Below are 14,639 nucleotides of genomic sequence, written 5' to 3' on the forward strand. Positions count from 1 at the left end.
TAGTCAAGTATAAGCATTCAAATGAACAGTCAGAAAATGACAATTTCACAATCATAATTTAATTTCCTTCTCAAAATCAGCAGTTTCACAGATAAAGTAAATTAACAATTTACAGCTACAGTTATTTCGGGCTTGTCGGGTCCCAGCTCCTTAACGTGGATTTTTTTCCACCATCGTCCTTCTCGCAAAAAGGTAATTCAATAACGATCTCACCGAATTTGGTGGAAGCTGCCCCTCAACTGTAAATAATAATAATAATAATATATATATATATATTATTATTATTATTTTTTTTATATATTTTATATTCCCCCCACATCTGGGAGGGCAGCGCCCGAGCGCCCCCTATGGACCAGCCGCCACTGCTGGCAGCCAAAGAAAACTGAGTTATGCTTATATTGGTGTTGAATTCTGATTATATCTCTATAGAAATATCAGATCAACCATTTCAAAACTTCACCTAAAGTCAGCCCTGAACAAATGTACACTTACTGCAGAGCTAAAAACTTTAAACATACTTCCTTGGCACATTACTGTACACACATGTAGTGGATTAATTGATTGAACGTCATATGGTGACCAACTTCAGCAATGAATTACTGCAGTGTGGTCTTGGCCTTTCTGCAACAAATTCTTATTTATTATTTAAAAAGTTGCCTTTGGATGATTGACTGATACCATGCCCCAATATTATATGATGTGTAATATTGTACTTTCACAATCGTATATAACACTAGGTTGTATAAGAACTGGAATAAAACAGGTGCCTTTGAACCAGACTTGATTCTCAATGCTTCCTCTTTGCATGTGGACCATGCATGTTCTCTCTGTGTCTGACTCCCCCCCCCCCCAAACCACCACTACCAGCCCCACCACCAATGCTTCCTGTTATATGAAGTGGTGTCTCTAGGCTGCCCATAGCATATGAGTGAATTCTCATTGCTTTATCTGTTCTTAATTCTCCTTATACCAGAAATGGATAACATATATGCAAACATTGAGCTGAATTTCACATCTGATCATTCACAAAATCCCATTGATTCATCTGGACCTGGAAAGCAGTTTACTCCTCTTGGAAGAGTCAGTGTTCAGCCAGACTGTGGTGAGAGTAACTGATGCTTTTCATACGTTGCATGTATCAGTAGCATTTTTGAAGTGTTTTGTTAGTGCACAAATTATCAGCTATAAGTAAACAGGTTTGGTGTTGACCGTAGATTAGACCTGCACAGACAAAGGATTAATCTGCTAAAGCTTTGAGTCTTTAATTGTTCTGTTGCTGCAACTCCTGGATGTAACATCATCACCATCATTTATTTATGGCTAATTGGCTCCTTGAATGCACTATCTGCCTCATTTGTACTTTGCTTTAAACAACAACGAATGCTAAATAAATGTTATCATTGTGAGTCACTCCATTTCTGTTATGCTGACAGTGAACAGTAGATTTTTAATCTAAATTTCAATTAATCTGAAAAAAAACATCAAGATATGTGCAAAAGTCAATTGTTCAAAAAAACCTATCAGTCTGAATTGGACTGCATGGAAATGTGACCCAGAATGCTAATAATTAGTTTATTTTAAACCTTCAGAACCACAAAGCACTACTGACCAAGAGACACTGTACAAGAGGACATCGGCAGTGTTCATCTCTTTGTGGATCATCACACTGATTATTCTCATCGCTGGACTGAGTGTCCTGTGTAAGTAATTTAAGTGATTAAAGTGTAAAAACTGTAAATTACACTGCAGTAGGCTTTAGCTCTACACTGTAAAAAAATGTTCAGCCAACTTAAAAATTCGAGGCAACATGCTGCAATACATTTTTGAGTTAAGCTAGTCAACTCAGTTACAAAAGTTCAACAAACCTATAGACGGAGGTTCAGCTAACTTTGACTTAAAAGTTAGGGCAACACTGTAATACAAGTTAGATTAACCTAGGTACAAAGTTTCAATAAACTTAGATTGTTAAATTGTCAACACTATTTTGCAAGTTCGATTAACATAGGTACAGAGGTTTAGTCAACTTTGTTTGAGGAGTCAAAATTAAATTTAAATAAACCTGCCTTGTTTAGGTGACATTTTAAGAGTTAATGTTTTCATTAACTTTTTTAAATAGCAAGATTCAACTGTAATATTTCAAGTTGCCTTGTTTAAAGTACTAAAAAACTTATATTACCATTAGAACCCACTGAAAAAAGTGTCACAAGGGTGTAGCTGGTTTGATCTAAAATTTTCATGTAGGATTGATGTATTATTTTCTGTAATGTGTTCAACTTCAGTTTTTTAGCTGCCCCATTTTAATATGCACACAAGAAGTCATGAGGATCAGAAGAGCCACCCCGATTTACCTACCGTCATGTGAAAGACTCTGACCAAAAAGGACCTTACAGCTTTTTCTTGTTTTGTATTGAAGTTTTGTTGGCTCAGTTTTGACTGATCTCGGAGCTGTGATTCTTGTGGTTTTATAGCATCTTGATAACAAGTCAGAAGAAAAACTCTAGGAGATGTACTGGATGTGTCTCCAGAGTGTATCCATTTTAATGTTGTAGCAGTATATTTGATTGCTGGTCCTGCCCTTGGATGATTAACATATGTGGAAAGGTGTCAGGACAGCTGTGATGCCCTTTTCTGTGCAGCTCCTGGTACTGCCCACTTCCCTGTAGACCAATGGTGCCGGATGTATATTTGCATAACATGACACAGTACTGTTTTTGACTTAACAGGTTTTTTTTTAAAATACACCACGATTGCAATGAATAGGGCAAGAGAACAAAAACCACAGAAATTGATTTTGTGTGCTTTCCAGTGACTATAGGTGAGATGGAGTAGGCTCTATGGTTTGGAGAAAGCATCAGAAAATGCTACGGAAAATTAACTGCTTTGTTTCTATTCTCAGCCTAGATTCTCTAGGAAATGCATCCAGACCATATGCACCTCTACAATTGATAAATTTGTCTTTAACAGAATAGCAAATAATAAAGCATAGTAAGATTTCTTTGGGCATGCATATACATATGAACTACACTACTCAAACCAATTAGCATACATCAACCCAGAAAAACTAGTAAATAAATGTGGTAAAGACTAATATTAGTGCCATACCATCCTCAATCGTGGTGCTTTTCTAAACATTAAGCTTAATTAAAATCTGAATATTAAATGAGCAAAATGATTTGATTTGTTCTTCCATCCCAAGTTGTGGTCTAAAGACAAAAGGTACTGTTTCTGGCCACTGTATCTTGTTTATAGCTATTTATGCAAGGATGCAACAATGCGTTGTAATAAAGTGGACTGTTGCAGTAAACTGGCTTTTGGGTTATTTAGTTGTTTCAAATTATATTCATTAGTTGAGCATGAGCAGTTTTATTGGTTTTAAGTGCAAAAATCTAATGTATTAGATTGACTACTTTAAGTTGAACTGACCTGAAAAAATTATATTAACCAAACTTGAAAAAAGTCTGAAAAAATTAAGTAATATTTTAAGTTGATCCAATGTTTCCTTTTTAGCCTATAGGTTCTAGGCACGAAGAGGCAGGCAGGCAGATGAAATTTAACATAGACAAATGTAAGGTACTCCATGTAGGGAGCAGAAATATAAAGTACAGGTATTTTATGGGACCTACTGAAATAAAGGTAGCTGATTATGAGAAAGACCTTGGTGTGTATGTTGATGCTTCCATGTCTCATTCTCGCCAGTGCGGGGAAGCAATAAAAAAGGCCAATAGGATGTTGGGGTATATCTCCAGGTGTGTGGAGTTTAAGTCAAGGGAGGTAATGCTAAGATTATACAATTCCTTGGTGAGACCTCACCTAGAATATTGTGTACAGGTTTGGTCACCATATCTTAAAAAGGACATTGTGGCCTTAGAAAAGGTGCAGCGTAGGGTCACAAGAATGATTCCTGGTCTTAGAGGAATGTCATACGAGGAAAGGTTAGTTGAGCTAAATCTGTTCAGCCTCAAGCAAAGGAGACTGAGGGGGGACATCATCCAGGTCTATAAGATTCTAACAGGTTTGGATGCTGTTCAACCGAATAGTTACTTCAGCATTAGTTCAAATACAAGAACTCGCGGCCATAGGTGGAAATTAGCGGGAGAACATTTCAAACTGGATTTAAGGAAGCACTTCTTTACACAGCGTGTAGTCAGAGTATGGAATAGTCTTCCTGATAACGTAGTGCAAGCTGAATCCTTGGGTTCCTTTTAATCAGAGCTAGATAAGATTTTAACAACTCTGAGCTATTAGTTAAGTTCTCCCCAAGCGAGCTCGATGGGCCAAATGGCCTCCTTTCATTTCTATAGTTCTTATGTTCTTAATGGTAATATAAGTTTTTTAGTACTCTAAACAAGGCAACTTGAAATATTACAGTTGAATCTTGCTATTTAAAAAAGTTGACTAAACCTCTGTACCTACGTTAATCGAACTTCCAAAATAGTGTTGACAATTTAATAATCTAAGTTTATTGAAACTTTGTACCTAGGTTAATCTAACTTGTATTTCAGTGTTGCCTTAACTCTTAAGTCAGTTAGCTGAACCTCTGTCTATAGGTTTATTGAACTTTTGTAACTGAGTTGACTAGCTTAACTCAAAAATGTATTACAGCATGTTGCCTTGAATTTTTGAGTTGGCTGAACATTTTTTATTTTTTTTTACAGTGCAGGAAGGCAGAGACGACCGGGGAAGCAGGGCAGGTGAGACGGCAGGGCACGAAGAGGCAGGCAGGCAGGGCAGGCAGGGAAGACACAAAACAAAGAAATGCTCAGTAATGGTCGTAATATAGCAACAATACTTCGCAATTGCTGTTTGGCTGTTCTTTACGGTGGCCCCTAGAGACAAAACACAAACAAAAGAAAAAGCAGAAACAAAATGAAAATGCGCTGCAAATTAAAAAACACAACCAAAATAAAAAACAGAAACAAAATGAAAATACACTGCAATTGAAAAAAAGACAAACAAAAGAAAAAGCAGAAACAAAATGAAAATGTGCTGCAGATTAAAAAAACACGCACAAAAGAAAAAGCAGGAACAAAATGAAAATGTGCTGCAATTCAAAAAAGACCAACAAAAGAAAAAGCAGAAACAAAATGAAAATGCGCTGCAATTCAAAAAAGACAAACAAAAGAAAAAGCAGAAACAAAACGAAAATGTGCTACAAGTGAAAAAAGACAAACAAAAGAAAAAGGAGAAACAGAAAGAAAATGCGCAGCAAGTAGACGATCCCAAACCGGAAGTGCTCCACCACGCTAGGGGGCGCGGTGAGCTCATGTGGCCCAGTCGCTACACAGTAGTGATGGGAAGTTTGACTGAATTAACTGATTTGATTCTTTCGAGCTGTCCGTTGTAATGAATCGATTCTAAAATCGATTCTGTGATTCACTTTTTTTTTCGTCTTTTTTGCGCCTGACCGTATGACTCAACGAATCATGGAATCGGATAATAAATCAAACGGTGTCTCAAGGTTACATTATTTCACTGAAAGGTGGGGCTGGTGTTCAACAAAAATGTTCAGCTTGACTAAAAAAAACAATATATAAAAAGCAGAAAGGGTGTCGATGCTGAATAAACACGCTTGTATATATAGTTCTTATTTTCTTTACTTTAGCCAAATTCATATGCATGAGTATCAAGGACTACATCACAGTTAACAACTGCAATATTACCAATACAATCACACATACACATACAATGAGCATGAGTAAACTTGCATACGTTGCATAGTGTTTTATGGGCTGTCTGTTCATACATGTGCACTAATCAGTGTGAAATATCTGTGAAGTATTTTCCTTGTGCCCAAATTAATTTGGTAACAATACTGTATAATAGTCCAACAGAGATCTGACCTACAGAATGAGGTGAAGGAGCTACTGATCATTGGTAAGTGTTATTAACCTCCACACTGGATATTAAAGTCACCAAGAACAATAATGGAAGGGCAGAGAGATGAGATGACTGTGAGGGGTTAATTAAATTCTGTCAGGAAATTAGTGGCAATTTTAGGAGGGCGATATACTAACAGCATTAAAGATGCTTTGTTCTGCATTATTAAGGTATCTATAGTGCATGATATGAATGAGAGCTTCATAAGGCAGTCAAAATGCATAATCAATGCTATAATATGTTATGTTTTTTTCTAAATACTTATATCTGTGTTTATAATGCTTTATGAATGCACTATAATGTATTATGAATGTGTTTTTAAATTACTGAAAACGTGACCTTAAGTAAAGTGTTACTGAAAACTTCATAAAGCATTTACAATGCATAATAAACAGGTTATATTGTGTTATGCCTTTTTATTAGGGCTGTCAAAATTAACTGGTTAACACGGATTAATCCATCATCATGATTAATCTGATTAAAATTTTTAACACAATTAACCCATCTGCAGTGCAGAATAACTCAAAATCCCTGAAATGTCTCTGTCAACCCATTTCGGGCAGTTTTGGTGCGTTCCATTTGCCCTCGGAACTCGTATTCCGAGTTTTGAAACCGGAAGTGACGACATGCACACTCTTGTTCCTTGGAGATCCCAGAAATATCTGGACTATACCGTCCAAGTTATCTGTGGACATGTTGCTACGGAGTTTTATACGTAAAGCACTGCGCGTAATGTGTTATCAACTGATATTGCTAACAATGGCAATTAACCGGGCTAGAATTGGATTTCACGGATTTACGGTAGTTCGGGCTAATTGTAAGTGAATGAAAATAAAGACCATTTAAACTGAGGTACCTTAAATCCGACAAGTTGTCCGGCTAAGCAAAAAATCTTGCTTTTTGATATGGGTCCATGGTATTGCACTTCTGTGGCAGATGGAATGCATCTGACTCGTGTTCAAGATGTTCAATAAACATGTTAAGTGTATATATATTCCCTTTTTTCTTGAGTCTGTTTGCTCATGCAAAATGAAATGCGATTAATATAGATTAAAAATGAATGATATTTAATCGTGATTAATCGAAATTAATCCACAGCAACCCTGTGATAAATCTGATTAAAAATGTTAATCGTTTGACAGCACTACTATCCATCCATCCATCCATTTACTTCCGCTTATCCGAGGTCGGGTCGCGGGGGCAGCAGTCTCAGCGGGGAAACCCAGACTTCCCTCTCCCCGGCCACTTCCTCCAGCTCCTCTGGGGGGATCCCGAGGCGTTCCCAGGCCAGCCGAGAGACATAGTCCCTCCAGTGTGTCTTGGGTCTTCCCCGGGGCCTCTTCCCAGTGGTACATGCCCGGAACACCTCACCAGGGAGGCGTCCAGGAGGCATCCTAAGCAGATGCCCGAGCCACCTCATCTGGCTCCTCTCAATGCGGAGGAGCAGCGGCTCTACTCTGAGTCTCTCCCGAATGACCAAGCTCCTCACCCTATCTCTAAGGGAGAGCCCAGCCACCCTGCGGAGAAAACTCATTTCGACCGCTTGCACTCGCGATCTCGTTCTTTTGGTCACTACCCACAGCTCATGACCATAGGTGAGGGTAGGAACGTAGATCGACTGGTAAAATGAGAGCTTTGCCTTTTGGCTCAGCTCCTTCTTCACCATGACAGACCGATGCAGTGCCCGCATCACTGCTGACGCCGCACCGATCCACCTGTCGAACTCCCGCTCCATCCTTCCCTCACTCGTGAACAAGATCCCGAGATACTTAAACTCCTCCACTTGGGGAAGGACCTCCTCCCCCCGACCTGGAGAGAGCACTCCACCCTTTTCCGGCTGAGGACCATGGTCTCGGATTTGGAGGTGCTGATTTTCATTCCAGCCGCTTCACACTCGGCTGCGAACTGTTCCAGTGAGAGCCGAAGGTCACGGTCTGATGAGGCCAATAGAATCACATCATCTGCAAAAAGCAGAGACCTAATCCTGAGGTCACCAAACCAGACACCCTCAACGCCCTGGCTGCGCCTAGAAATTCTGTCCATAAAGGTTATGAACAGAATCGGTGATAAAGGGCAGCCCTGGCGGAGTCCAACCCTCACCGGGAACGAGTCCGTCTTACTACCGGCAATGCGGACCAAGCTCTGACACCGGTCGTACAGGGACCGAACAGCCCTTATAAGGCAGTCCGGCACCCCGTACTCCCAGAGCACTCCCCACAGGACTCCCCGAGGGACACGGTCGAATGCCTTCTCCATGTCCACAAAGCACATGTAGACTGGTTGGGCAAACTCCCACGCACCCTCCAGGACCCTGCCGAGAGTATAGAGCTGGTCCACTGTTCCACGGCCAGGGCGAAAACCACACTGCTCCTCCTGAATCCGAGGTTCGACTATCCGATGGACCCTCCTCTCCAGCACCCCCGAATAGACCTTACCAGGGAGGCTGAGGAGTGTGATCCCTCTATAGTTGGAACACACCCTCCGGTCCCCCTTCTTGAAGATGGGGACCACCACCCCGGTCTGCCAATCCAGAGGCACTGCCCCCGATGTCCACGCAATGCCGCAGATGCGTGTCAACCAAGACAGCCCCGCAACATCCAGAGCCTTGAGGAACTCCGGGCGGATCTCATCCACCCCCGGGGCCCGGCCACCAAGGAGCATTTTAACCACCTCAGCAACCTCTGCCCCAGAGATAGGTAAGTCCACTCCCAAGTCCCCAGACTCTGCTTCCTCATTGGAAGGCGTGTCGGTGGGATTGAGGAGGTCTTCGAAGTATTCCTTCCACCGACCCACAACGTCCCGAGCTGAGGTCAGCAGCGCACCATCCCCACCATAAACAGTGTTGATGCTGCACTGCTTTCCCGCTCTGAGACGCCGGATGGTGGACCAGAATCTCCTCGAAGCCATTCGGAAGTCATTCTCCATGGCCTCGCCAAACTCCTCCCAAACCCGAGTTTTTGCCTCAGCGACCGCCGAAGCTGCATCCCACTTAGCCTGCCGGTACCTGTCAGCTGCTTCCTGAGTCCCACAGGCTAAAAAGACCCGATAAGACTCCTTCAGCTTGACGGCATCCCTCACCACCGGTGTCCACCAGCGGGTGCGGGGATTGCCGCCGCGACAAGCACCGACCACCTAACGACCACAGCTCCGGTCAGCCGCCTCCACAATGGAGGCGCGGAACATGGCCCATTCGGACTCGATGTCCCCCGCCTCCCCCGGAACATGGGAGAAGTTCTGCCGGAGGTAGGAGTTGAAACTCCCTCTGACAGGGGATTCCGCCAGACGTTCCCAACAGACCCTCACTATACGCTTGGGCCTGCCAGGCCTGGCTGGCTTCCTCCCCCACCAGCGGAGCCAACCCACCACCAGGTAGTGATCAGTTGACAGCTCCGCCCCTCTCTTCACCCGAGTGTCCAAGACATGCGGCCGCAAGTCCGATGACACGACTACAAAGTCGATCATTGAACTGCGGCCTACGGTTTCCTGGTGCCAAGTGCACATATGCAGGGACGGATTATGGGTTGTGTGGGCCCCTGGGCAAAATGTTTGCGAGGCCCTTGGCAGCCAAACGCCCTCCCTCCATGTTTCCATCAGAGGCCCTATAGGGTCAGGGGCCCTTGTAGGCAGAGGATCAAAGAATGTAGGCCCTCTAATATAGACAAAGAAAATACATTGTTGATAAACTTTGCAAATTGAATGTCATAATGCTTTCTGTGATTGCTGTGATGATGTGTTTGTAATGATTGTTATTGTGAACACATTACAGTCTTGGATTTGTGTTTGATCACCTAATGTGTCCCTTTCTGATCTTCTGTTGAAATGTAGGTTATTCATGTAATGTAAACAATATTGCAAATATCATTCAGTTGTTATTCTCTTGACAAAATACAGTTTTTCACACTTGATGTTTTATTTCAGCTGAGGATGGTTTTGCTAAATGGACAAGTAAGTTTTTCAATCAGATTTTTTTTTTTTCAAATGTTATCTTAATGTTACTTCTGATTGGCTTTCACTCCCTTGAATGCCACTTTCTACATTTTTTCCCAATGTTATTAAATTAAGCTTCTGACTTCTGAGATGGATGAAATATACTGCCTACATTATTCTGATGAGAGTATTAAAGGAAAATGGGCTGTATAGACTTGTTTAAATGAATAAATGTTGAAACCTCACTATATTAGGAAAATAAGGGAATCATATATGAAAAGATTTTGTACATTTCATAAGTCTGCATCAGAGTGAGGCTGCAATCTGACATCATTAATGGAATCTGTTTAGATAAACAAGGAGCTGTCAAACAGCCAGTGTGGAAGTGGATCTGTAAAGCAGCAGGTAGGACTGAGTCGATTCAAGGTTTTTTTTAGGTAACTAACATCCATGTTAGAAAAATATATCAGAAAATTTAATAAATGTATGAATGTATTATTTACTTAAGTGAAATCAATTTGAGGTGTTTAGATAGCTACATTTGTGCAATCAGCTTCAAAGTGTAAAGGAATCATTTGTAGATGTACCATACTGTACTGTCTACTATGTCATCTCTGTTGCAGGATGATCTATGAAGGAACCCAAAGTAACACATATTTATTATTTGCAGCTAATGTCATTCTGGACCTCAGAACAGCACATCGTAATCTTACCGTTTCTGAGGACGGCAAACAAGTGAGATTCAGTGACCGCCTCCTACCTGACAGCCCACTGAGGTTCAGTAAATGGTACGGGATCCTGGGAAATGAGAGTTTCTCTTCAGGGAGACATTACTATGAGGTTGAGGTTGGGACAAGGGGATGCTTTTCAGTTGGATTTGTGAAAGAGTCTGTTGAAAGGATGAAGTACATTGTAACTTCAGAGAATGGCTTCCTGCTGTTGATACTAGAGAAGAATGTGTACAATGTTTCTACAACCCCCCTCACCTCCCTCTCTCTGAATGACCCCCCTAAGAAGGTGGGGGCGTATGTGGACTATGAGAGGGGGCAGGTTTCCTTTTACAATGTGGACACCAGGTCCCATATCTACTCTTTTACTGGTTACAACTTCAGTGAGAAACTCTATCCAGCTGTTAACCCCTGTAACAGTATGACATCAGGTCCCCTGATCATCTCTCCTGTCAGTCACACAGACTGATCTGAAACAGCAGTTTCGACACAGACGAGGATTAATAACTGTGCATTTGATGATTATAATGTTGGGCTTATTTTTTCTGTGATATTTGTTATCTACATGCATTGTCAGTGCCAGCAGCATTAATTGAACTGAAAGATTACAATAGTTACATACATACTGTCTCCCCCTGAATCTACCAAAGATCACCTGTCTGTGAATAGTGATCAGGTGATTTTAGTGGATGCAGATATTTAATGATTTTAAGTACAATCACAGGTTGGTTGCATATTTCTTTCAAATATAATTTTAATTCTTTATGTCTGCTGTTAAAAAATGTTTCGTTGGGTTTGTTATGTCATTTTATATTCAATGCAAGAGTTTGTTTACTTATTAATTTTTAAGTTTGCCTTGTTATTGAAGAGTACCAGCTTTTATATAAATGATTATTGGGGTACAAGGACCAAAGACCTCCGTTTTATAATTTGTTGGGAAGTGTGTTATGGTTCAGATTCACCACTTGATGGCAGCAGAGAGATACCACTCCAGCAGAACCTGTTATTAATGAAAAATACCTGATGCTTGTTTGCCATAATTATGTTCCCTTTAAATTCAAGCTTATCCATCTGTGGTGTATTGAGTCTTGCTGTGCTAATTTCTACATTCTGTATAATGCATATGGGAAATACATATGGTTTTGGGATCAGTCTGCCGGTCACACTGTACAGGTGTAACAATGCACTGTGGCACAAAATCATTTATTAATGTCAATGCAAAGAGGCACAGTAGGAATAATTTCAGTTTTGCTTTGAGATGTTATTTTTGCATTTTGAGCTGGAGTCTGAAGAATAATTAAAAAACTGCAAAAAGGAAATGGTTTAAATGGTTTTTTGCAAATGTACATCCCTAAAAGAGAATAAATAAGAACAGTTTGTTTTCAGTCTTATACATTGTTTATACATTAACATTCTGATTTATTCTTATTTTTCCTTTTAGTTTCAAAAAGGTAGAACACGTTTAAAAAAAGCACTTTAAGTTAAAAGGTTTTGTGTTACTTTTGCGTTTTGCACTGGAGTCTGCAGAATAAGGAAAAAAAACTGCAAGAAAAAAGAAACTAACAACACCAAAGAGGGAGGCCTGACCAATGGGGAAATACAAGGAATACTCATGCTGGGAACAATGGAAAATGGAGCATGAAAATAACTGAGCTGGGAAACAGTGGGGGGGGGGGCACACATATACAGGGAACAGGATTGGCAGGCAAGAAATGGGTGTGATGAGGCAAGACATGAGGGCTGGGAACAAGGTGATTATGGGGTGACCGCTGACCTCTGCTGGCCAAGCGGGGATAAGACGGAGGCAGATCATGACTGGGTGACAGGGTGGTCTGGGAAATACATTGTTGCCAGTCGTCGTTGCAACAGCATGTAGTCCTTAGAATGCTTCTTATGCTGCACAGTAAATATTTCGCTGATGAAAGTCCTGTCTAATTTTTTTTCATTGTTTTCATTGTTGTTACTTTAAAATTCTATATTGGATTACATTTCATTCATGGTTTTTACTTTGGTCTCCCACTCTTGGTCCTCCTACTATGCTCTGTGTGGATCTAGCCACATGCTTCTACTTACAGGCAAAATATTCTGACTCGATGAAAATTTCCTGGATTTTGTGAATATCTGACGGACATTCAGTGGTAATTTTACTTGGTACAGCTATTTAGTGTCAGGACATAGGCTTGGATACCTAAACCTGGCGCCAGTTGGTGTGGACCAGGCACTGCATCAGAAATGCAATGCAGATTTCGATGCCCCATTTTGCTGTTCCTTAAATACCTGAACTGTCAATATTTGCCCTCTGGTGCTCAGGTAACAGAAGCATCACTGCACTTCATGTGCCGTCACTAGTTAACATTTCACTTGTTCTTATGTCAGCAAATGCCTACCGTTAGCTAATAGCTACATTAAACACAGTTACATTGCCTGGCTACATTTATATACTTAGTAATATTTATATATTTAAGGTGTTAATATGTGGTTCAAATCTGCCTTAGAAATAAAACAGCTGTTCTTTAATGTCGTCGACCTTCGTTTTGTGTCTGTTTTTTAAATACCTGTTTAGGCATTTTGGCACTGGCTCTGTTTGAACAGTTTTAAAAAAAACTCAAACGATACACATTATCTGCTGATTCAGAAAGATTAATACTGTACTTAGCACTCATCCTATTGTACCTGATCATATCCATCCATCACTGTTACCACTTAACCCCAACAGGGGTCATGGGGGGACTAGACCCTATCCTGGGAACAATGGGCGCAGGCAGGAACCAATCCTGGTCAGTCACCAACCCATCGCAGGGTGCACACACACTCACAGGACCAATTTAGAGTCACCAACTAATTTATCACATACACTTTTGGACTGTGGGAAGAAACTGGACCCCCAGCAAAGACCCACACAAACAGCATACGAACTGCACACAGAAAGGTCCAACACTCGACCTGGGACCAAACCCAGGACCTTCTTGCTGTGAAACAGCAGCACTAACCACTGCACCACCATGCCACCCACACATGATCCCAAAGGTGCTTTATTGGGTTGAGATCTGGGAACTGTGCAGGTCCCATATGAAAAAAACAGCAGGGGTCATATAAGGGTATCAAGCATTTTTATTATTTCAATTATATATGACAAAGCATGATTTTTTTTTGTTGTATGATTTATGATATTGTTTTTCTTGCATGATTATGGCCACAATCATAGCAAAAAACACACTTGACATGTGAGGCAGTCAAGGGAAAATCCTACAGGAAAAATATAAACTTTTACATTAACTTGACATTTTACCATATGTGATAACACATGGCTTTAGTAGGAAATACATTTTTCTTGTTTATTGTTTCTAAATAAACATATATTTGTATGTTATTCTTATGAAAGATGTTTATGATCTCTCCACATTCAGTTGGTTTAATTAGACATGGGAAAATTCAGTGAGATTAACTCAACTGTCTTATGTTCTCATGAATACATCAGCTGAAAAAAAATGTTTCATTTTCAAAATACTCATTCTACTTGTGTGCAACCACTGTTCATGATTCATATGAGTTAATTCACTGACAAAACATTAATTTCATATGCATTTTACATGAATAAAGGAAATATATGTCTAATGAAGTTAATATGCATTGTATATTTATTTTGAGTGTCATATAAAGAGTTTATATGATTTGGGTAAAACACACAAGAATCATATGTTATTTTTTAGAAACTTTTCCATATGGGGTCACTGGAGAAATCTGAATTTACTGTCATGTTTCTAGAACCACCCTGAGGTGATTTTTACTTTGTGAAATTGTGTGTTATCTTGTTGGAAGTATCCATTTGACTTTGGCTATCATGGGATGTACCTGGTCAATAACAATGCTTTGCTGGTACACTGTGGTATGCAAACAATGTTCAGCTGGTATGTATGTAGGCACAAGCAGACAGAATTTGGAAATTGGCCTCAGTTAAATTTAATAAGCCAGAATGATTTATTTTGGCACCAAATGAAGATATAAAAAATTCAAGCTACAATCCTAATGGTTTTGTAGATACGGCTATTGGGAGACGCCCTGGTCTGACTTCACTTTCATTTCCACAGCAGGGTTCCACCATTGGTT

General features: G+C 40.5%; 1 protein-coding gene across 1 annotated transcript; it reads left to right on the forward strand.

The window, feature by feature from the left end:
* The first annotated feature begins 912 nt into the window (after positions 1–912).
* Positions 913–11,759, forward strand: LOC111837737 (butyrophilin subfamily 3 member A3-like). Its single transcript, XM_072718429.1, has 7 exons — positions 913–1,102; positions 1,590–1,700; positions 4,656–4,691; positions 5,824–5,874; positions 9,796–9,822; positions 10,156–10,209; positions 10,475–11,759. The coding sequence occupies exons 1-7, from the start codon at positions 925–927 to the stop codon at positions 10,999–11,001; spliced, it is 984 nt and encodes a 327-aa protein (XP_072574530.1). The 5' UTR covers positions 913–924; the 3' UTR covers positions 11,002–11,759.
* Positions 11,760–14,639: the final 2,880 nt, after the last annotated feature.

The sequence above is a fragment of the Paramormyrops kingsleyae genome, chromosome 12 (genome assembly GCF_048594095.1).
Source record: "Paramormyrops kingsleyae isolate MSU_618 chromosome 12, PKINGS_0.4, whole genome shotgun sequence".
NCBI lineage: Eukaryota > Metazoa > Chordata > Actinopteri > Osteoglossiformes > Mormyridae > Paramormyrops > Paramormyrops kingsleyae.